Genomic DNA, 23561 nt, shown 5'->3' with positions numbered 1-23561 from the left:
CACTTTGTTGTCAAATAAATATAGTATCCCAATATTGTCACCATTAGGATCAGTCAGTTGCCATTCGCAAGCATTCGTGATATTAATAGTCACTATCGTAAAATAGCTCAAATTCGGTTTTGTATTTAGATTTTGAGTATGAAAACTACACTGCACAGCTTAGCCTGCTGTCCCATCTTATTGGCCAGATAAAACAATGTGAAAACGATGAAAGACTTTGTCATTTTATATTAGGGGTGGCAAAATATTAATCAAAAACTAGGAAAAAAAGCCGTCGTTCGGGTAAATTATATTCAACTTTAAGCATATACTACATCCTTTACAAGTTTTAAAATTACTAAAAGTAGGTAATTTGAAATGTCTTATTTTGTATGGATGTATTATTTTGGTTAGGTATCACCCCTATATTGTAGAAATTCAAGGTTTGCTATTGTGAACCGCGGGTCTACTGACTGAATGAGCTAATAAAACGATAACAGCGAGTCGTGTTTTTCAAAACCTAACAAGGCAATGCGATCGCCCCGCGAGAGTTGTGTTAGCTCCGAAACCCAGGCTAGCATAATCCTAACAGAGCTCCATCATTAAACCCCGCCCATATGACAGCCGTCGGCTATCCTTGGGGGGCTGTATATCATTGGTAAAACCAAACATGAGTAACAAAGTAATATGACTAACATGACTAGCAAGAAAAATGCACTGAGTACTGTAATCAACTAGCTACAAAACGAATAACATATAAAAGCTATAATCTGACTGACTGGCGATGCCTAGCATTCTTCAATCAGTCGATGTGGCGGTCTGATTGTACGACGAGGTCTCGAAGTCGTAGACGTGCTATCCATACTTTGGGCACAACTTGACAGAGAACTGTGTGAATCTGGATTGTCAGGTATTGAAGTGACAGTATTAGGCGGAGAGTCAGTAAGTGCTGTTCGGTTTCGGCAAATCTCGCTACCTGCAGATACTATGTACATGCGGTTAGGTAACACCTTCTTCACTTGTCCATATCGTTGTAAATCACATACAAATATGGGGCTACCTTTTCGTAGGGTAGGCAACTCTTTAACCTGTTGTGATCGGTCATGTCGCTCTTTCATTTTCACCTTGTATTCCTCATTGACAGACTGGAACGCTTTGTGATCTACCTGGCTGGTTGTGTGATAATGAGTTTGAGCAACCTGTGTACGAAGACTACGGTTCATTAGCAACTCAGCAGGCGATCTTCCTTCATGTATCGGCGATGTACGATAAGCTAGAAGTCCTAGGTACAAATCTCCAGATTTCTGAAGTATGGACTTTATAGTCTTAACCATTCGTTCTGCAGCACCGTTGGCTCTGGGATACATAGGCGATGAAGTTACACTTTGAAACTTGTAGGTTTTTGCAGTCTCTAAATTCTTGTGAAGAATATTGTGGTCCATTATCAGACAGAACCATTTTGGGTACTCCGTGCCTGGGAAAAATGCTTTTCATGTGGTTGATTACACTTTTGCTGCTTTCATTGGGTAGTAGGGCTCCCTCTGGGTATCGAGAGTAGTAGTCAGTCACGAGTAGATATGGCTTTCTATTATGATAAAATAAGTTGGTGCCTACTATCTGCCATGGTCGGCTAGGAGTGGCTGTAGGTAGTAAAGGTTCTTTAGTGACAGGAGCGGTCTCTTTACATACTCTGCAGTTTTTAATCATTTCTTCTATCTCTCATGCCACGTTTGGCCACCAAACGCATCGACGTGCTCTGTCGGTACATTTATTTAATCCTAAATGCCCTTCATGCAGGTTGGCTAAAGTTTCCAAACGTTCTGTTTGTGGAATAATTATGCGGTTTTGATAAGTCAACAACTCATTGCACAGCGTAATATACCCTCTGCTTTCAAAGTACAGTTTGATTATGGAATCGATACTTGACAAAAAAGTGTGGCAACCCAGAGTTTACATACTTCTTGACCTATCACATCACTTCGTCCGCTTCTTGAGACAGCCTAAGCTTTTCGGCATGCATATCTGTGTTTGGCATGGGCATAACTTGACGAGAATACGTGTCTACTTCCTCTACAATTAGAGTATCATTTTCTGTGGGAATGGCACACGGGTATCTCGACACTGCATCAGCAGAAACATTCTGTTTACCGAGACTATGCTTTATCTGGTATTTGAAACGTACTAGTCTTAGCCTGAGTCATTGTATTCGAGCTGGCAGTTTACTGATTTCCTGATCTTCAAGCAGTGACACTAAAGGTTTGTGGTCGGTCTCTATAGTAAGGTCAAGTATACCAATGATATATCGAGCAAACTTTTCTGCGGCCCAAGTAACTCTCAATGCCTCCTTCTCTATTACGGCATATTTACGTTCAGTTTCGGACAGAGATCGGCTTGCGGCAGCTACTAGTCGACGGGTGCCATCTGACTGTTTCTGACTCAAGACAGCTCCTAACCCGTAATCGGACTCATCCATTGACAAATATGTCTCTTTATTTGGATCATACGGGGCAAGAATCGGTGTAGATTTAAACTCCTCTTTGAGATGATCAAAGGTTTTTTTCTGGGAATCATTTCATATCCAACAACTCCTTTTGCACATGAGCTCTCGGAGTGGCTGGCTGATATGTGCTACAGCAGAACTAAACTTGTTATATTGGTTGACTATGCCTAGGAAGCTCCTAACATCACGTACACATGTTGGTGTCACAAAGTCAAGCAATGCAGATATTCTTTCACCTGCGTGAATACCACTAGCGTCATTGCGATACCCTAAATACTCTACTGACGTTTTCTTTAGAGCACACTTGGCATGATTTAACGTTAGACCAGCGTCATGCATGCGGCGTAGCACTTGCGATAAACGGGAGTTATGCTCTCTCTCGTCATTACTCATCACTAATACATCATCCATATGTACTACGACACCTGCGATACTTTCTAATATTTTTGTCATTTCTCTGCAGAATATCTCGAGCTGATTTTAGTCCAAATGGCAATTTACGATAGTAGCAACGTCCAAATGGTGTCAAGAAAGTGGTGAGATGTTGGGATTTGGCAGACAATGGTATTTGCCAAAATCCGCAGTTGGCATCTAGTTTTGAAAATGTGTGACCACCATTAAGTTTTGACAGACTGTCTTCGACGGTTGCCATGGAAAAAACTTCACGTCATACGTACTTATTTAGCTGTGTAAAGTCTGTACAGATACGAACACTGTCCTGTTTAGGTGCAACGACCATTGGTGCACACCATTCTGTAGGCTGTTTCGCTTCTACAATAACGTGTAAAGATTTCATACGCTCTAACTCTAACATAGTTTTGTCAAGTAATGGAAAGGGTACGGCATTGACTAACACAAGGTATTTCTAAGTTACCAGGACCTCTTAGTCTCTTAGTATTGGGCTGCAATGGAGCGGAAATAGCATTTGGTCCACACACAGTTGCTGCAGCACCAGAATCTAGTTTAAATGTTGCTGTATTGGTATGTCCTTGTATGTCAATGGCTAGTTTGGCCATCCATGGTTTACTACCATTTCTATTGTTCTTGATTTCTCCAGTAAACAACTCGACTTCAGTCACAGATTTTCCAGCGAAGCACATTTGCTTCCAGTAGCCTATATTGCCACATGCAGTACATGTAGATCTCAATGCTGGGCAGGAGTCTCTGGAATGTGGGGCTTTTCCACAGCGTTGATATCGGTCTTTAGGGGTAGATGAGGCAACCCTATTATTTGCAGAAGTGTTGTCAAAGCTATTGACGTGTCCTTGGGTTGTCGGCCGGTGTCTAACATTACCAGTATTTGATGATTTGTGTCCTTTTAAGTAAAGGTATAAACACACTAGGCGATATTTAGAGCGATATCGCGCTGCGTGGCGCTAATCTGCGCTAGAATTCACCCAGCGTGCTCATCCAGAGCGATAACGTTAGACTTTCTCTGCACAACTTTATCGCTAGCGAGATGCATTTCGATTGGTTGGATTTTACCAGAATGCAATTTTATGGCGGGTAATTATTTCTTATCGATGTTCACCAACGTACAGCAGCGACAGTTTGCTATTTTGTTAATATTGAAACATCTTCAGAACGAGCACTGAGTTGTTCATAAATTTAATAATAGCACTCCCAGTCATGTGCATCATAACAAACAAAAATTACAAAAAATCTAAGTTGAAAACCAACATTTGGAGTCAATCGTTGCGCAGGTTGACCATCTTGAGAACGGTAAATATTTAATACATTAGGCCTAAATATAAAAAACCACTACAAAATAAAATATGTATAAAAATTGTGAAAAACATTACAGTTAAAAATGCAATAATCGTTTTTCTTATGTCTCCTTGTAGTGTAGGCAGTGTACAATCCGTGAAAGTGAGATAGGTTTAATAACAAATGCGGAAGTTGTTTACGTTGTCGCCTAGACGGCGCCGTATTGACTGACCTAAATTTATTAACAACTCCGAAGAAACTAATGACACGGAATTTTATTGGCAGTTTGTGGGCGTGCCCATTATATCGCTTGCTAGTGAATCGCTCAAGTGTGTTTATGCACACGCTAGCGATATCTCCGCCCTCCTCATGACGCTCGCGATAAAATCGCCTAGTGTGTTTATACCTTAAGAGTTTCGGTTTGAGCTAGATGTGTCATTCTTTCGGCTATGTCGTGGCTGTCGTGAACTGAATCTGTTGGCATGTACATCTACAGTTGATCCCCTGACTAGTGACTGTGCTTGTTTAGCTGATTCAAAGCGTCTAGCTATCATCACTGCGTCATCTAGCGTCAGATCTGCATTGGTTTGTAGTTTTTCACTCAACTTGTCTTCAGTAACGCCCACTACTAATCTGTCACATATTAGCTCTTCCTGTAGATCTCTATAGTCACAAAACTCGGCTTGGCGATATAGATTGTGAATAAACACATCTATAGAATCACTACCTTGTGTCAGTTTGTTGAATTTAGCTCTCTCAACAATGAGATTTCTCCTAACTCCAAAGTATTCATTGAATGCATCAATCACAGAATCGTAGTCAGTTTATTCTATTCCACGGCTAAGCACTACATCCTCTGCTTGCTCCCCTAACGTACAAATAAGAGTGTTAATCTGTTCATGCTGAGGTCTAGAATCTAAATCGCTCGCTTCTCTATACCTCCTCCATCTACTATAACATCTTGTCCAACCGGCAGGTTCGGCAATGTCAAATTTGTCAAGTGGGTACAGCTTGGGTGCAGAATAATGCACTATTAATGGCTCCACCGTTCGTTCATCAGCATCACCGGCTTCCCCCTCTTTGTCAGACATGATACAAACACCGCTGCCACCATGTGTAGTTGTTCCTAGTTAGATGGTAGGAGACTATTTATTCAGGACGTGAACACTGATAATAAAGAAGTCGCCGTTGTCACGAGCGCAACTGTCTGTATTTACATGACGTCCTTTAACACAAAACCCGGAGGTACACAACTCCTAGTATTATACAATGCAGTGTAACATAACACGAATATAGCACACTTCCTGACAAATATAATAGAAAATGTTGGCCTACAGATCGCGGCATTGCCAATCAAAAGCTCTTCCATGATGTTAGTATTGAATTTAAGTAGTATTCATTTCACAGTTGAGATTATCATTGAATGTTTGCATGGAGCTTTCTTGACAATTCCTAAAACCACATGATCGATAATTTTCTTTCTGAATGTTCTCATGACCAAATTAATTTGTGCTGACAAAAACTAGGCCTAATATATGTACGTTGTATGTATATTTTTACTAGTTACCATCGTCCTTGTAGGGGTAGCGGCAGTGACCAAAATAACTGTGCCACTCTGGTAGAAGGCTGGTTGAAGAGACATTGAAGATCAACTTCAGAGTACGTAAGAGGCTCACAGCGCTTTCTGTTTGTGCACCACACCAGACCAACGTCCTCTACTGAAGTGCTATGGTGATGAGCTATATTGTTTAGATGCAACATATAAGACAACTGTAATAGTTTGCTGTATATCTCTTCTTCAATGTGGTGAAAACCAATGCTGGCTACTAGGTAATACGGTCATATAAGTCAGTCTTCTAACTAGTAAATATTGAAGTGGGTTGAACATGTGGGTAACTGATCGTATTAAAGTCTTGTTTCTTCTGATGGTTCACATTGTCTAAAGCCAAATTTGCACCTTTATTGCAGCATCTAAATAATGTCACTCTATTTTGTGATTGAAATGTACTTGTGCCAAAATTGATACCTCACTACACGCAAGCTAGTTGTACACCTTCAACAAAGAAGAAAGCGTTTCAATTTTACACAGGTTGCTGCTATGTTCGTAACAATGGATGGGAATCCATGAGCTATACAGGAAGCTTTGAGTATCATGAAGAAGTGGAATCTAGTATGGTCGCCAAAATCCTGGATCATAGATTAAGCTCAGGCAGTGATGTCTTCTCTTAAACACCTCTTTCTAGGTAACAAGCTTTTTTAACGCATCTCTAAACTATAATGACTTAACCAGAAGAAAAAAGTTTAGTGATAGGTGTATGTGTATGGTATGCGGATTGTCAAGATATGCATGTACTGTATATGTACTTTTAGAAGAATATCAAGTTGCGCTGATCTTTAGAAAACTGGTACGTCAGGCTGTCAGTGTTGGTGCATATACTATTGTAGGTCTGAAACTCACTAATTTGGCATCACACTTCATAAACCAATATCAAACAAATAATCAAGTAAATAATAAAATGACCTAAATGAATGCGATTCAAGCTTCTGATATATGCTCTTGAACTTTTTTTCGAAAAGAAAGTTCTACTGTGTGCATTCCACCATGAGCAGGCATGGGACAGACAGTTGAAAAGAAGAGAAAATCAAATCGGAGAAGAAGAACGGCAGCTCATACTCGCATCACCAAGGAAAATTGCAGAGTCTAGGTTTGTCTCCTCATGTCTTACGTACACAATAAATCTATATCTAAGAAAATCATAGCAGTGTATTAAGTTCAGGCTCATGTACTTCTTGTGTAAAAGTATACAAGAGTTGATTCTAGTGCATCTAGTTGTTTTTTTCATATTTTAGAACGGAGTATGTGTCATCAAAGGCAGCATTAGAGGGGTCTGAATGGTGAGCAAATTCCAAATCCCTCAAGATACAAGAGTACTTCATAAACCAGTGGATGATTGAGGGTATGCCCAAGGTTGAATTATAGAAAAAATTAAAAATTCACATCAGCTTTTTGTATCAGTAATTGACAGTATAATTAATGTTTCTGTATTTTAATTAACAATATAATTGAAATGTTTCAAAAGGTTTTGAGCATGCACTGCTTTTTATTGAATTTTTTGTCCACATACAATATAACATAATCCGTTGAGATTCTATGGGTCTAAAACAATGTTGAGGAATAGCTTCCATACAGACAAGCTCAATGAATTATTTTGATCTGAAGTTTATATCAGTTCATTTATGTATTATTGTAGAAGTGGGTGGAGTGTTATAGGCGTGATAGATTCCTGTTTAGTGTACGCACAAACAACAGCATCGAACGCATCAACAGACGACTCAAGCAGAACTTTTCACACTGCTAGACCAACAATGTTCTCACCAGGCTGCTCCACATAATCGTGACCCACTTCACACCCTTTCTCTTCAACAGGTACTATGCTCAAATTGAATTTGATTGGTGTTACATTAAAATTTCTATCATTGGCTATTCTATCATTCTGTTAGCAAGCCAACTTATGTTCATTTTAGATATTCTGCACATGTCAAAGGCCTCATGACAACATCGATTTTGGCTTGCCTGCGGAGAGATGATATTGTGTGGCAGTTGCAATGAGTGGTTTCACCGTTGGTGCATAATTATGAAACGCACAGATTTTGACCGTTTCACTGGTGCTGTGGATCATGAATGGGCGATGTAAAAGGTTTGATCCTGTAGGTTAAGTTTTTTATTCACATGCATGATTTACGTTATTGCATATGTATAAAGATGTATCAACTTGTTTTATATGCAGTAGTCATGATGAAGTTTTAAATCTGCTTGTGTCAACAGGTAATGTTTCTGTTTATATTTTGTAACATCCCATTTGTGTGATAAGGGAGGTGCTTTTTTTTCCATCATGACTGATAAGCACCAGAGGCCATCAGCGTGGTATGTTTAACACTTTTTATGTTTTCTAGTGTACATATGCTGAGAGATATACCAATACCTGTTTATAGATTTATTCATATTTTAATTTATTTCAAGCTTTTCTATGAATGAGGTAGTGAATGAGCCCTTCCTCTTCATATCTAAGACATTGTAAATATAACACAGATCATGTGTCAGTTATACTGGCCTAACATGCATATTCTATTTCAAAGTAATTGATTTCGCATATATGCAAACAAAAAACATTTGTAGATACTTTCCAGTAAGAAAATGTAGTTGATGATAACGATATCATAGGTCCCTGGTGCTCGCTCAACCTCTTGTTCAGCACATGAGCCACAATATCTCATCTGCAACACAGTTAAAAATAAATATTCCATATGACACAACGAAGCATGAATTTACTGAGTGAAGCAGATGCCAAGATTACGCGGAAAAAACAAAAAGTAGGATTTCATTTCCTATATTAACAAAATACATAATTTTAGCAAGAATAACAAACCAGTCAGATACATGTAGAAAACTAGCATTGCTATTGACATCTATTGTGAGTGCAATCTGTCATCCCTATATACATGGAGATACAGCAATGTCACTCACTTGAACTTTGTATGGCTATTTCTTCCCTATGTTGAGATCTTGGCCATGTTTGCATAACATTATCTTCAAACCAACAATCGTACGTAGGATCTTTCCAATGGAACGTCTTGACCTCTTTGCAAAACTCTGCACTACAAAGGTTGATTAAACAAAAAATTAGAGCACCGCAAACAAGCAAAGATTGTTTATATATAAACCTTATATTATATATATATATATATATATATATAAGGTTTGTAGAGGTGTATAGAGGTCAAGGCGTTCCTAGTGACACTTCTAACACACACACATATATATATACACTATAATTATATATATATACACTATAAATATATATACACTTTGCGTCATCTTTCAAGGGTCCAATGATTCATATGCGATTAGTATCTAAGCTGAAAAACTAATGTAATATGACTAAATAAAAGCAGAAAGCTGATCAATCGCACTTGCTATACTTACAATAAAATATGTTACTCAAGACTCAATGCTAGCCTGCGTAGGCCTGATTGACCATTATATATAAATACATGTATGTGTATATACATTTCAACTTGTAAGTAACCGGTCTCAGAGCGTACCGGCGTGAGTAGGACAGTAAAGCTCCTGTCTGGCTGTTTCACCACATATTTCACCGTGTGTCTCAGCTCATATTCATTTACGTATTTTTGGAGAATGCTGAATGCACATACATCATACATCGCAATGGAGTAGCCGCCATATTTAAGCTGTAAATAAACAGCATGAGTACTGTAACAGAATTTTAGGAAGTAATACCGGTAATTGGTTCTGACTGCTACTAAGAAACATTTAGGCCTACTGCATAGCTACTGACCCATGCCATCTTGTTTTAAAGGGTGATGCTGACAAGAAGAATGGCACAAAGTACAGTTGCAGTTGCTTGTTTCCTTCCAATTCCTTACTTTTGGCTAGGCCTGTGATAATTATCGATTGGCCGAGGTTTAAGCTAACCTTCCATCTTAATAAATCTAAGCAGTCACAATCAACAGTTTTTCATCGCACTCAAACTCTCACACAACTAATTACAATATTAACCAAGAGATAAAAGGCTGGGGGTTTGTGATATTAACGCAAATATTTCATAATAAATAGTTCCTGTGGTAAATAGGCCTATAAACAAGAACACAGAAAAACCAGCCTATCACGGTAAGAGAACACAAAGTTTAATAACAATTGTTGCCAAACTATGCGTTCTTTTTCTGGGATGTACTAGGCTGTATACAAGCTAAACAGGGGTTTATATACAGGCTAGTGATGCACAGGATGTTGCGGTCATTTCATCAATTTACAACAAGACTCAACTGAGCAACTACTAACCTCAGCTTGAGCTAGTAGCAAAATAATTGATGATGCACTATTCCAAATAGATCATGGTTTTTTATTATTTTTTTTCAAACTACACACAAGATTGGAGGGAGAAATAATAGTGCGAGTTGTTGCTAGTAAACACTAGCAGCAACCCGTTTTATTATTTCTAAGCACTCACCACGTCTTCACTAGCTTGAAGCAGGAAGAAGAATGCTCTCCAATTCACCCTTGTATATACATGTATATACTTGAGGACCTCAATAAGCTAAAAAATTACAATAAGCTGTGAAAGCTGCATTAACTTGCAAGCCTGTATGAGACTTCCTTCTAAAGCCTAGCTGGCTTCCTCAACCTATAAGTTCCTCTAACATTGTCAGGTACGCAAGCGACGCCTGCAAATACAACAGCGAGATTTTTCTGATGGGAACAGATTTTTTTCTCTACCGTATATATCGCATGCCTAGGAAGAACGACTTTTCTGATAGGACCTAGCTTTCACCATATTTTGTAAGCGATTAGCTAACTTCGAACTACATGGATTTGCCAAAATGTGACAAAAGAACTTAGTCATTTTACTTTATCCATAGAGGTAAACGAAGTCCTAGCTGAGAGGGCTAAGCCTCTTTTTAGTTGGAGAAACATATTTTACTGTGAAGTTGACAAGGAAAATTGAAGTTAGCATGTTCGTTAGAGTAAAATTGTTTTTTGCGCAAAAACGGAAAGTCAGTCACTGCATTGTCAGTGGCTATCACAGCAGACAAATCTTGAATTCTAGACCTTTGTGTATCAAATCGTTAGCATCTGTATTTTTCTATGTTACTTTGGTGAGCATAACTTTCTGTTTATGTAAACTTAAAAATCAAGCGAGATATTCTAAAGAACAAACTCTATGAAAGTTTAAGTTTAATTGCTCATCAACTTAACACATAAACCCATTATTTATGAGGTACAACTAAGAGGAGAGCTTGTTATCATTGAATGTGGTATCTCTATTAGCCAGAATACTCAATAAGCAATGAAAATCATGAGTAAATGTATACAAGGTGCGGAAGAGTAAATCTAGACATCGCAGCAAACAAAAAAATAAATGTATAAACACAGTATCTCTATAGTAGTAGTTCTGAGAACAAAGTGAGTTTAAACACACATTCTGGCTAAAGCAGGAGTTTGAACCCATCCTCATTTCACTTTCAGTTTAAAAGTTTGAACTTAGTTAATGTTTGGAAATTAAACTCAATGAATAATAGTTTAATAATGGATTGTTTTTTCAGTAATTCATAAATATACTGGTATTAACCTAATTAATTAATATATTAACATACCAATGAAAATGCTATCAATACAAAAATTAAATAGGCAATAAAACAACGAGAGACAAATTTATATTAGTTCAGTATAATACACATGCATTCAGGGTTTGGAAAGTTGGTATACCTTCATGGTTTATGCAAGTAGTCAATCATTCAGGAGTGAATAATCAATGATAATGAAGGGATGACATGATAAGCTGGTCTGTTCAAATTTCATTTAGGTGTGTCAGTTGTACGGTGAGGTTTTAATTAGCCCGTGATTCTACACATGTATTTAAGGTGTTGAATTGCACTGGTACCTTTATTGTGTGTTGTTATATGTGTCTTGGACTATATATATTGCGAAAGCTGCTAAAATCGTGCTCGCTAATAACTTGTTTAGTCAGTTAAAAGCATTTCGCCAACGATTCCGGTGTGCATGCACAGCTCAGATAATTTTGTGAAATTTGGCAAAATAATTCTGTGTTTTCCGTTCACTTCGGGATTTCGGTCAGAAACAACGAAAAAAATCGTTTTTGAGCTTTCAAGAGCTTGTAATCACATTTCCACATATTTTGCACCTACATCACAGCAGAGTAAGACATGGTGAATCTTTTGATACCAAATAGCTGTCATGTGAATTTTGTTGCAAGTCAACCTTTAACTTCTTTGTCTATACTGTCCCACAAATCTTCTAGCCATTCCCGTTTACCTCCTACTCTGTTCATCCTTGTCTCTCCACTTAACTGTTCACTCCTTAATCATCACCTCTGTATCTATTCTTGTTCCACAACTCCTTTGTCGACCCCTTTACATTTACTTACATATAATATATGGTCTTTTTTATGTTTTTATTTTTAGCTTAATACATGTAACTGTAATTTTTAGCTTAACAACAAAATGCAAGAATTTTATGGCCTAATCAATTATTGTCTGACTCTTTTTTATAGAGATAAGCAAGTGATCTTATTTGTTATTAGAATGATGCAATGGCAATAGAGAAAGGAATCAAGCATATGGATTTAGAGGTGCTCAGCCGTAATTTTTACTATAATAACAGCAGTGTTCTAGGCATCATTCTAAAGCCATGCTAAAAGTTTTAAGAAAAAGAATTGTTCAGGATGGAAATCAAACCCGGGGCATCAGATTCAAAACGTAAGCGTACAAACACTGCACCATTTAGTTGCCAATGTACTACATGGGATAATTATGTGTTTACTGATTATTTGTGACAATTTCTTGCAGTTCTCTGAACTGCCACATGTACTAGTATTAATACTTTGTATAGCATCTTGTGTGATATAAACAATGATTAGCAGGGAGTCTATTAAAATGCTTGTTAGGTTGCAACATTTTACAGATCTTATGATGTAAGTGTTGCTAAGCTAAAGGTATGACTGAAAAACAGTGCTGACTTTGTACACACTGACTCATCACTACAAACTTGAAAACAAACAAAAACTTTGAGGTGTTTCAGCATGTTTTAATATCTCCCGTGGCACCCATTGTCTATGACCAGTCTTCATCCAAACCAAAGAGCCTGTTATAAACCTGAATTCATTTGGCTGAGTGGATTTGTTTGTGCACAACCCTTGCTGTTTCCTGAATGCTTCCTCTATCTTAGCGAGGTCAACCTTCTGCACTTCCAACTGTTCTGTGCTGAAGTTTAAATGATCTCTGAACTGTCTGCCTTGTAAGAGTACGCAGGGTGCTGGTAAACCGTTCCCTAGAGGTGTTGTTCCAAGTGCTTTGAGCACATCACGCAGTGTCTGCTCGCTCTGCTTTGCTTTCACTAGGCATGATTTTATGGTTTGTATTGTACGCTCTGCGAAGCCATTTGATCGACTGGTGCATGAGTTCATGGTGACCTGTTTTACATCTACCAACTCTGTGTATGACCTAAATTCCAAACTGCTGAAATACGATGCATTGTCACTCACGCATGATTTTGGTTGACCAAAGTTCAAAACTTGCCTTTCCAGTATGCCAATATCGATCAATAGTCAGCAGGTAATCCTTCCCATCTAAGTGGAATACATCCATACTCAGCGTTTGCATAGGTTATTGTTAGAGTTGCCCCAATTTTAATATCGGAATCGGTATTGGTGCCGATATGGGTGTTAAGTATCTGAATCGGCCGATCTTTTCTTAAAAAATCAGAAACTTCAGATTCATTTTACAGATCAAATAATTAGCAAAAAACGGATTTTAGCCTGCCACACTAATAAAAAATCATCAGCTGAAAGTTCCTTACTTTTACCTAATGAATTCTGGGCCTGTCACACAATCTATTTCATTTCTATAGCCTAATAGACATTCACACAGCTGAGGAATCTTTTTGGCTTTAGTTAGGACGTAATCACCAAGTGCGGTATTTCCCAATTACAGCGATATTATTTATTGCAGCCAATCACAAACAAGAGAACAATGATGAAAACAAGAATGCGATGTAATATTTGTATTTACTAGCATTACGAAAGTAATTTGAGCAGCTGATGCATAAAGTTATCTATCTCTCTCTTGATCCTGACGATATGATGTATCATTTGTATCGCATAAATGCCATAAAATAGCCTCAGTGGCTTATCAGTATTTAACCTGTCCTCCACCATCTGTGGCAAGTGAGTCTTTCTTCAGTACAACTGGCTACATCAACAGTGATAAAAGACAAAGACGTCTCACTGAAAGAATTGGATCACTAACGGTAATTACAAGAAAAATTTATTTGCTCTAAATTGGTACAGGCGCAGCAGTTTGTTCAGCAGTGGAAGAGAGACTTTATTATCACAGAGAAAACTGTACCACTAACAGTAATTACCATTATTAATAACAGATTCCAAAAAACATGGACTGGTTTGTTACTAGATGCACGGTATGGCAGTATGTGAATACATATACATGTATATTTTTTTCCATAAATACAAACAAATAAATACATCAATATTTATATTTTCTTTGCATTATATTTATATTTGCATAATAAAAATTAACAATTATCTATGCAACACAAAAGATCTGAATCGGAATCGGATTGTTTTTCAATAAGAATCAGTATATATATATCGAATCGGTATCTGAATCGGCTGGTGAAATTAGAATCGGGGCTTTTTCAGGCCTGTATTCCCTGGTTGCAAGTTGGGGCTGCAAAGTTAGGCAACTAGTTATGAACACCTGGGGGTTGGGGGCGGTGTAAGCCCCCCGACAGGGTTCGAGGCAGCGCCCCGAAGCTCTGGACCATTTAAGCATCAACAACCCTCAAAGTATGCATAAATGCCATCAAATATAAGCATCAAAATACATACATAAATATATTGTTTATGGTTCATGGTAGGCCTAACTTTTTCTTTATTCAATGAATGATAAAAAAACCATGACACTAAAGATTTCTTTAGGGGACATTGACAGAACAAGAGCTATTACTTCTTTATTGCAATAGCTTTTGTTCTGTCAATGTGTCCATGGCAGAAACTTTCACAACTGATTCTGTATCTATTTCACCATCTTTATATATGTGTAATGTAAGCAGATCATTTAGGTGAGCCTGTCCCATAATGCTCCTCATTGATGTTTTGATTTGCTTCAATGCAGAAAAGGATCCTTCACTCACTGCAGTAGTGGCAGTCAAAACCAATACTAGATTAGTGAGTCTATCCACTTCATCAAGAAACATCCTACTTCTACTCTTTTGGAGCCAGACAGTAAAGTCAGTAAAATTGATTCAGGAGTTGTATCCATAAGTGTGTGAACTAGCTCCAGCTGGGAGGCCAATCTTGGAAAGTCAAAGTCACCAGAGTAGGCTTTTTGAACCTTCTGACTAACCAAGATTGGCCTGCCAGTGAAGCTGTCACACAGTAGACCAGCTAGAGAAGAGTAGAGCTCTATGCATTCTTGTTCAAATCTATCTGAGATGGTGGCAACTGTATTATTCAGGGCTGACATATACTCAGGCTTGACTTTAGCTGTGATGCCCTCATGGAAGTGATATGTATGACGACTTCCTTCCTCAAATCTCTCTGGGCACCTCCTCTTCCTTCCAACAGGCTTCTCAATTAACCCTTAAAATTTTAATTCATCAGAATAAGCAGGAAAAGGTTATTAAGAAAAACCATTGGTGTTAGTGTTATCGTGATAACCACCTACACATGTAACAGCCAGCTGATTAAACCTACAAAATAGACCACTCACTAAGCTCATCACATTCTGCAGCCACATCCAAGTAAAACAACTCAAACTGGCCATCACTCCTCCAATCTTTTAGATGCTTGATCACAGCAGTGGCCAGTTCTTTTCCATCAGCACCATTTACAGCAGTACTTTGTAGTTTGCTGCTCAGTGTGTCTGTCAATCTGAAAATCTTATATGCTAGCTTGAGACCTGTGGAGTGAATGAAAGAACATGGATATACATATATGTAAATAAATATTATTAACAAGTGAGGAGTGTCAAGATAAAACATGCCAAGTTAACCAGTTAAACTCAGTGGGATCAATTAATGATAGAAGCAAAATTTACCATAATATATTTCTTGGTTGTCTAGCATCGCCATCACACCAAATATTCTTCCAGTCACCTCAGGTTCTAGTCCTCCTTGGGCCAAGCTTGAACTGAATAACTCCAGTAGGTATTTATAGTTCGATATTATATCATGAATGACATCTGCCCTGACAGTCCATCTGAAAGAATAACACAATGTTATTCATAGCTTGGAGATGTCTAGCAGCTTGGTCATGACTGAATTTAATTAGTGGCAACAAAGCAGAGCATTGCTTATCGAAATATTGTCCTGGCTGTGTCTTACCTGGTCAGACAAAGTGTTCTTATTCCTACTGATGTGTCCTGAACTTCTTCCTTCAGCTTGTCTAAACCAGCTTCTGAGGCAACTTCTGCGCAGACACCAAGCACTTGAGTTAATAATGGCCTGACCTTCACCAAGTCTTTAATTGCCAGCTGCAATACATAAGAATAGCAATGCACATAATATGCCTTAGGGTTCTAAACAAGAAGAAGAGTTTTGAGTCCTGCCCGCTTCCCACTCATAGCAGAAGCACCATCGTAACATTGGCCTACAAATAGTACAAAAGCACTTATGGTATTATAATACAGCAAACTTTTTATCTGCCACCAAGCAATACACATCATGCATAGTTTTTTTTATCACTGTAGGTCCAGTGTTAGTCAAATAAAAAAGTGTACAATGATGGGAGGGTGTGCATCATGACTCCTCATTTCAAGGCACATTCGCCTGGGTAGACAAAAGAACATACCGTGGCATGAATCTAAAGGTATCTTAAGGCGGAGCAAGACATATTTTATCATGTCAAAGAGTTGTTTGGCAGATGTTCCTAGAAGTTCATAAAATCCAACAAGATATTCATAAGCCACCAAGTCTTCAACAATTCTATAAATATACGTAAAGCATTCACCAGTTGAACAAAAAAGTATAAACATTGGTATATCATTGGTATAAACTAAACAACACACAAATTAAATATCACACTTACAAAGTTGGATTTGAGCAGAATCTGAGATAGAAAGTTTAATCAGATGACTAACCTGAAGCATATGGCTGCTTGCTCTTTTCTTGATGCATCAGCTGTCTCATCAATCATGATTGAATACCATTGGGTCTTTTTACCTTTCCAATGACTTCCCGAAGAACTATGTTGGATTGAGTAGAAAAAGACTCATTCTGTATGAGTGCGCTGCTGTAAGTGTGATTGCGTTGCAGCAACAACTTTACTCTGTCAGAGTCAGAAATTCTACCATATGATTGAAGCAGCTGATATATATTGCTGTTGGGTTCTGCTACAGAAGCAGATGTGTCAGAATCGCCTCTCAGGGCCAAGCCTTGCCTAGCAAGAAACCGAACCGCTTCAATAATATAGCACAACATGTCATGATTGTCAACCTTATGTTGTTTGTTTCTTTGGACTAGAATCTCATCGATCGGCTTGGTGTCATGTCTATTCAGAGCCATTACTGACTCTTTATAGCTTTCAGATACCTCATGTTTTTCAAGCTTCCTCCCCCGTCATTCCAATATGAGAATCATCGGATGAAAGTTTCCTCTCTTCTTCTTTCAAAGACTTTTAACTCTGAAAACCAGAACACAATCATGTAGTTGATATCAGCAAGGGAGTGAAATATGTATATACTACATACATGTTTGTGGATACCTATTTTGGCGGTCCACTTGGTAGCATGGAAAGCATATCACCGTATAATCATTCACAGAGTAGTGAAGTCAGTTGAATTTCTCAAACCACAGAGGACTGCAAGCTTTTTCCACCTTCTTTGTTTTTCTCAACACATGTTTGGGAAATATGAAGGATTTTGGTGGTACATATTGTGTTTGAGTCGTAATCACCGCCTGTTCATTAAGTTCAGTTAAAAACCAGAAAATTACCTCAACCAAGATTTGAGCAAACTAAAAGATATAGAGGGAGAGGTTTTTGTCATGTGTAGGCTACACATTGGCTACTGCATTGGATACACAGTGTAGCCAATGCATTGAGCTTGGTTGACCTAGTAAACATGTTTTGCATAATTTGTAACACTAACCCTTAACCTTTAAAACGCATGCAAAAATGTGAAAGCAAGAATGATGAACAATAATGAGCAATAGCTAATGAACAAGAAACAAAGCAAGAAATCTCATGTTGTTCTTACCAGAGCTGCTAGTGGCAACTGAATCCTTATGATCAACTGTTGCTTGACCTTTACTGGTGCTAAATATTTAATGAAAGCTATTGCTCATGATTCATCGTTGTCATAGTCTAACATGTTTGACTAGTTTGCTTTACTAATGAAGTAGGAAATCTAGATTCAATGTGTAATGATGTCACCAATCACCATCCCTGCACTCTCCATTGAGATCAACATCTTATCCAGCAAGTATAGTCATTGGTATGGTTTTATTGATGCTAGGAAGAAAGATTGATGATTTTGAAAGTCATTGATTGATTGATTAAGAATGATAAGAGTGTATTGCTCATGATCAGCTGGTTTATTTTTAGTAACCAAATCAACCAAAACACCTAGTTACTACACCACACGACTTTCCTGGAGAACAACGCAGTTAATTTCTTTTGTTCCTTCATTGTAGACTTTGTAGTGTAGTCAATGTTCTCTAAATAGCTAAAAGCTCTCAATCTCTCAACAAAAAGTTTTTTTAAAGCACGTTTGCAATGGCACAAGTTTTATATGATAAGGAAAGTGCAAGTTTGGGGGTTTTCTTTACATCCCCACTATAAGCAATAAAGTTCAGTTTCCACGTCTAAACAAAGTCTCACAAGATCACTCATTTAGCCATATCCCCACGGAGACAATATAGAGCGCTAGTTTCTAGTTAATTAGCTGTTGGAAAATCCAAGCAAATGAGCTTAGACTGCGATTCTTAGTAATTACTACTTAGCCACCGAAAATCATTAAAAAGTTGCGCTAGAGCGCAACTAGCTCTCTAGTAAGTTAGTTGTTGGAAATTCCAGGCGAATGAACTTAGACTGCAATTCTTAGTACTTAACTGCCAAAAATCACTAAAAAGTTGGGGTGGCTCAGCCGCCCAGCGAATACGGGCCTGGGTATCTCTAGTTATTGTGGTACTTCATAGGGCTCAAATATTTTCTTGTTATTTGCCCTCATGTCTTCTTGGCAAGTAGTGCAACCTTCTACTATATCTGAAACCTGCTCTTGACACCCAGGCTAATAAACTGCATTTTTACTCTTTCGTGACATTTCAAAACTTCAGTGACCCTAATGTATATCCCTAAAATTTCCTTTTTCATCGATACTAGAACTACAATTTGACTGCTTCTCAAAATCAGCTCCTCATGCATTAAGGGCTTATTCTTTGCATTCCAGTGCACAGAGTGGTTCTATGCATGCTCATTTGCTTTTAAGCCATCCCCCTACTAGATGTATATAATATTTTAGTATATTCATGCTGTGATCATCTTGTGGCCTGTGTGAATTTTTCTCTGGATGATGGTTTCGCCAGGATACCAGTTACTACTGCATATACTTGGTCATGATCATTTGTGAAAGATTTATCATGTGACTCACATAAATTGGTTAGGTAAGCTCTTGGCAGTGTATCAGCAATATATAGTCGTGTTCCTGGTTTGTGAATTAAATTGAAGTCATATAACTGCATCCTTAATCTCATGCGCAGTAGTTAAGGGGTAAGCTCTCCCAACTTCCTTTTGACTATCACTAACAGTGGCAAGTGGTCTGTCTCTACAGTCACTGATTGACCATAAATATACTGGTGGAATCTAGCAAGCCCGTATTGCGCAGCAAGAAACAGTTTCTCAATTTGTGAGTATGCCTTCTGAGTATCTGTCAGAGTGCAACGAGAATACTCTATGGGTCGGCCATCTTGCATAATAACTGCACCCATGCTATTCTTACTATTATCCACACTTATTGTCACATAGATGGCGCTGATTTTGTGTCAAGTGTGCGTTTTAGTGTGGCTAGCGCGTTGGGTTATAACTCTTCTAAGACCCAAAGGTTCACTTACTTTGTAAAATCTCGTAATGGTGTGGCTACCTCTGATAGGTTTGGACAAAATTTAGCAAGATATGTTGCCATGCCTAGCAATTGTCTTACATCATCAGCACACTGCGGTTTAGGCATTACATTTATAGTCTTTATTTTGGCTGGGTCTGGTTTGATTTGTCTGTTACCAATAATATGCCCTGTGTACTCGATTTCTTGTTGCTCAAGCTGGCATTTGTTGAAATTAAACGTTAGACCGGCCTTTTTGCATTGCTCCAAAACTTCCTGAAGCATTTTGTCGCGGGTTTGCTTATCTGATGCATGACCTACAAGGTCATCAACATAAGTCTTGACATGCGTCATATCGCTAAATAGTTATGCAAAGGATCTATAAATTACTTCAGGAGCACTGCTTATCCCATATGGGAGTCTCAAAAACCTGCAGTGGCCAAATGGAGTAGCATATGTGGTCAGGTAACTACTTTTTTTGTCTAACTCAAGCTGAAGGAACCCTGTCTTGGCATCTAACGTAAAAGACACCTTTGCACCGAAAATATATGCAAATACTTTTGTGGTGGTTAGGAGCACATAATGATCCCTTTTTATGTCCCTGTTCAATTCTTTTGAATCTAGACAAACCCTCAAAGACCCATCTGGCTTTAGCACATTAACAATAGCATGAACCCAATCGGTTGGGGTCGTCACCCCAGCTATGGTACCTGAAGTTTCTATTCTTTTTAGAGTAGCTCTAAGCTTATCTCTGAGTCTAAATGGCACATGTCTAGGGCTTTGTATCGCTGGCTTAGCATTATCTATCAGCTTGAAAACATGCTTATTGCTTAACTTGCCTAGACTTTTGAAAACATCGGAATATTGTGAAGCAACAGTAGCAAGTAGCAGATCCTACTGGTTTGACCAAACCCATAGACATACAACTAGGAAGCCCAAGCAAAACAGTGCCGCCAGTATCAGTGACAACAAAATCATGTACACAAAACTTAACATTTTTTTCAGGTATAAGAGATGCATTGCCCAACACATTCAGATTAAGTCTACTATAGGACATCAGTTTTAAAGTATGCTTTCTTAGAGTTGGTTTATCAATAAGATTCTCATTGACAAAGGAAGGCATCATGGATAAAGGAAACACCGGTATCTACTTTTATAGTGAACATCTTATTGTTGTGCTTTGCTTTGATAAACAATTTTTCTCAAGAACCAGTGTTTTCAACAGTGTAGTATACCGCTTCATCAGTGTTATCACCAGGAATGATTACAGCGTCAGCAGTCTCATCAGTGAGCTCGTGAGTTACGTTAGAACTTAATTGTATCAGCCCACTTTTATTCTTACAGACTTTACTGAAATGGTTCTTACCCCGCAAGCTTTGCATATGCTTTCATAAACAAGGCATTGTCATCTTGCATGAACACCTCCACAGTATTTACAGCTCGAGATTTTATCATTGAAGAACCTATTCTTGAGGGTTGCTTTCGATTTGTGGTCAGCTGTTTTTGAAGATACTTCATTGACCTTGATGGGCTGATCTGACATCTTCGCTATGTATGATTTGGTAGCTTCCGCACGTCTGCATATTTGGGTCGCCCAAGCCAGGCTAAGCAGACCATCCTTATTTAACGACTCTTCTCTTAAGCCTGGTTCCCATATACGCCGCAAAGCACCGGCGACAGCACCACAGGCTATTGCGGTAAAATGGGAACCTACACGCCGCGGATCGCAGCGCACCGCCGGGGATGCCGGCGGTTACCGGCGGTTACCGCAAGAAATTGTGCATGTTCAAATTTCGCAAACGGCCGCAGGCAAAACATTCCCGAAATGCATTGTACGGGTAAAGGTCACCATTATAGGAACGGCATGGCGAGCGCACATTTTATTTGATTACGCAATTATGTTTACGATATTATTAAAGATGTAGTTGCGTCAAAAATGAAATTAGGACCCATAAAAGGCTAAAACATCAGCTACAATTTGATGCCATTTTTGTCTTTGTAGACCAACCCTGTCCAGAGATATATGCGTTTGAATGAGGCTCTCTTTTAAAAAGCTCACGTTCCAGCGGGTGGCTATTTCGTGACGTCACAAGCTTGTTATCTGAAACGAAACTACAAGCGATAAATATGAGGTCGATTCGTTAGCCAATTATGCGTGCGAAATTTTTATATAGGCCGTAATAAATGTTATCACTCGTAAAACGCGTTGTCTGTGATCTCGAAGATTCTCACCGTTAAAGAATTCATTCTCGTCGTTACTGATTCAACGCGTTTCAACAATTACTAAGTTATACATAGTTTTAAAATGGCTTCAAGTTCGAGCGACCGCTACTCAGAGTTATCTGAGCAACTTTTAGTAAAAGATTAGAGTAGACAGCCTATGGCCAAAGCTGACAGGCGTCAGCAGCGTTTTGCTGCAGAAGAAGACAGAATGGAGGTAAATTAACTTAGAGTCTTCTATACTTTAGTAAATGTAATATTTTTTATAGTCATAAATACATATACTAATTAATAAAATGATAATTCTTTGCTATCTCCAATCATCGTTTCATAGCTTATCTGCCGTTTTACCTAGCTATAATATTTTTTTCGAATTTTCTTTGGTAAATTAGTCATGATTACAAATTATTTTCACTCGTAGGAAGTGGGTAAAATCGATTGATCATTGCAAATCTTTAATTTCCAGAACCAAGCTTCGAATCGTTGGCTTGGCGTACTTGTGCCTTTATTAAATGTTTATTCGTTTTTAAAATTACACTCGCAATCTATTTAACTCCCAATTTGGAAGCTGTCAATAGATACGCTTTAGAATGACATATATTTATTGCATTCTTTTTACTGATTACAGAATGTTTATGTCGTCCCACCAGCCGAAGAAGCTTTGTCAGTGTGGAAACTGCCATAAAGTGGAAAGAGAGACTTGAATGCGTGCTGCATAAGCCATGTTGTTTTGTTTGAGTTTGTTGCAGTAGATGAATTTGTCTTATTGTATCAGCTAATACTATCTGAGTGGCCACGACTTGATGAATATTTTTAATAAAAGTTTTATGCCGAGATGAAAATATTTTTGCTTGTAAAAATTATATAATAAAATAATATTGTTGAAGATAATGCAAAACATGATTTGCAGAATATTGTAGTGTATCGGATATGGTATATGGGTGTCCGCAGAACTGGAGAATGTGAGTTCAAATCCAGTGTGCAGCAGACTTCTCATTCTTAAAACTCTATCCCTGTCTATATTCTTTTCAAAGAGGTGGCTTGCTTATTTCACTTATCTAGTATTCGGTAAGAATACTACTAGCAAGAAACGAGTACGTAGGTAATAGGCGACATAATGTGGGCGGGGCTTATGGGAGGCTGTATATCGTTTGTATGGGTAGATGCAGAACTGTGCTGATACAAAGACCGCGTTCTACAAAAGTGACTTGACAGAATTACCGTAGACCGGTAGAATTGGTAGTCGGTACCCAAATGTTTACACAAAATTTGGAGAAAGTGAGTAGAACAAATTTTCAATTTTCGTTATTTGAGGCCTTTTAAACATTCATAATAATGCATCTGTAGCAGGATTTAAAATTTTATTCTAGACAACATGAGCAAATACAAAATAAGATATATGCCAATAGAGCCGCGTAAGACTAGACTTTTATCGCAAATAGCCGATGTGAATACGAGAGATAGAGACAGGTTGCCAAACGCGTGACATCATTTTTGGCGAGGCTGG

At 38.2% G+C, this 23561-nt stretch overlaps 1 protein-coding gene across 1 annotated transcript; it reads right to left on the bottom strand.

Annotated features, from left to right (window-relative positions):
- Positions 1 to 767: 767 nt before the first annotated feature.
- Positions 768 to 1421, bottom strand: LOC137407766 (uncharacterized). Its single transcript, XM_068094148.1, has one exon. It carries the CDS (start codon positions 1419 to 1421, stop codon positions 768 to 770), a length of 654 nt encoding a protein of 217 aa, XP_067950249.1.
- Positions 1422 to 23561: the final 22140 nt, after the last annotated feature.

The sequence above is a fragment of the Watersipora subatra genome, chromosome 11, assembly GCF_963576615.1.
Source record: "Watersipora subatra chromosome 11, tzWatSuba1.1, whole genome shotgun sequence".
Lineage (NCBI taxonomy): Eukaryota > Metazoa > Bryozoa > Gymnolaemata > Cheilostomatida > Watersiporidae > Watersipora > Watersipora subatra.
The sequence above is the reverse complement of the archived record's forward strand: the minus strand, read 5'-3'. Positions and strand labels throughout refer to the sequence as shown.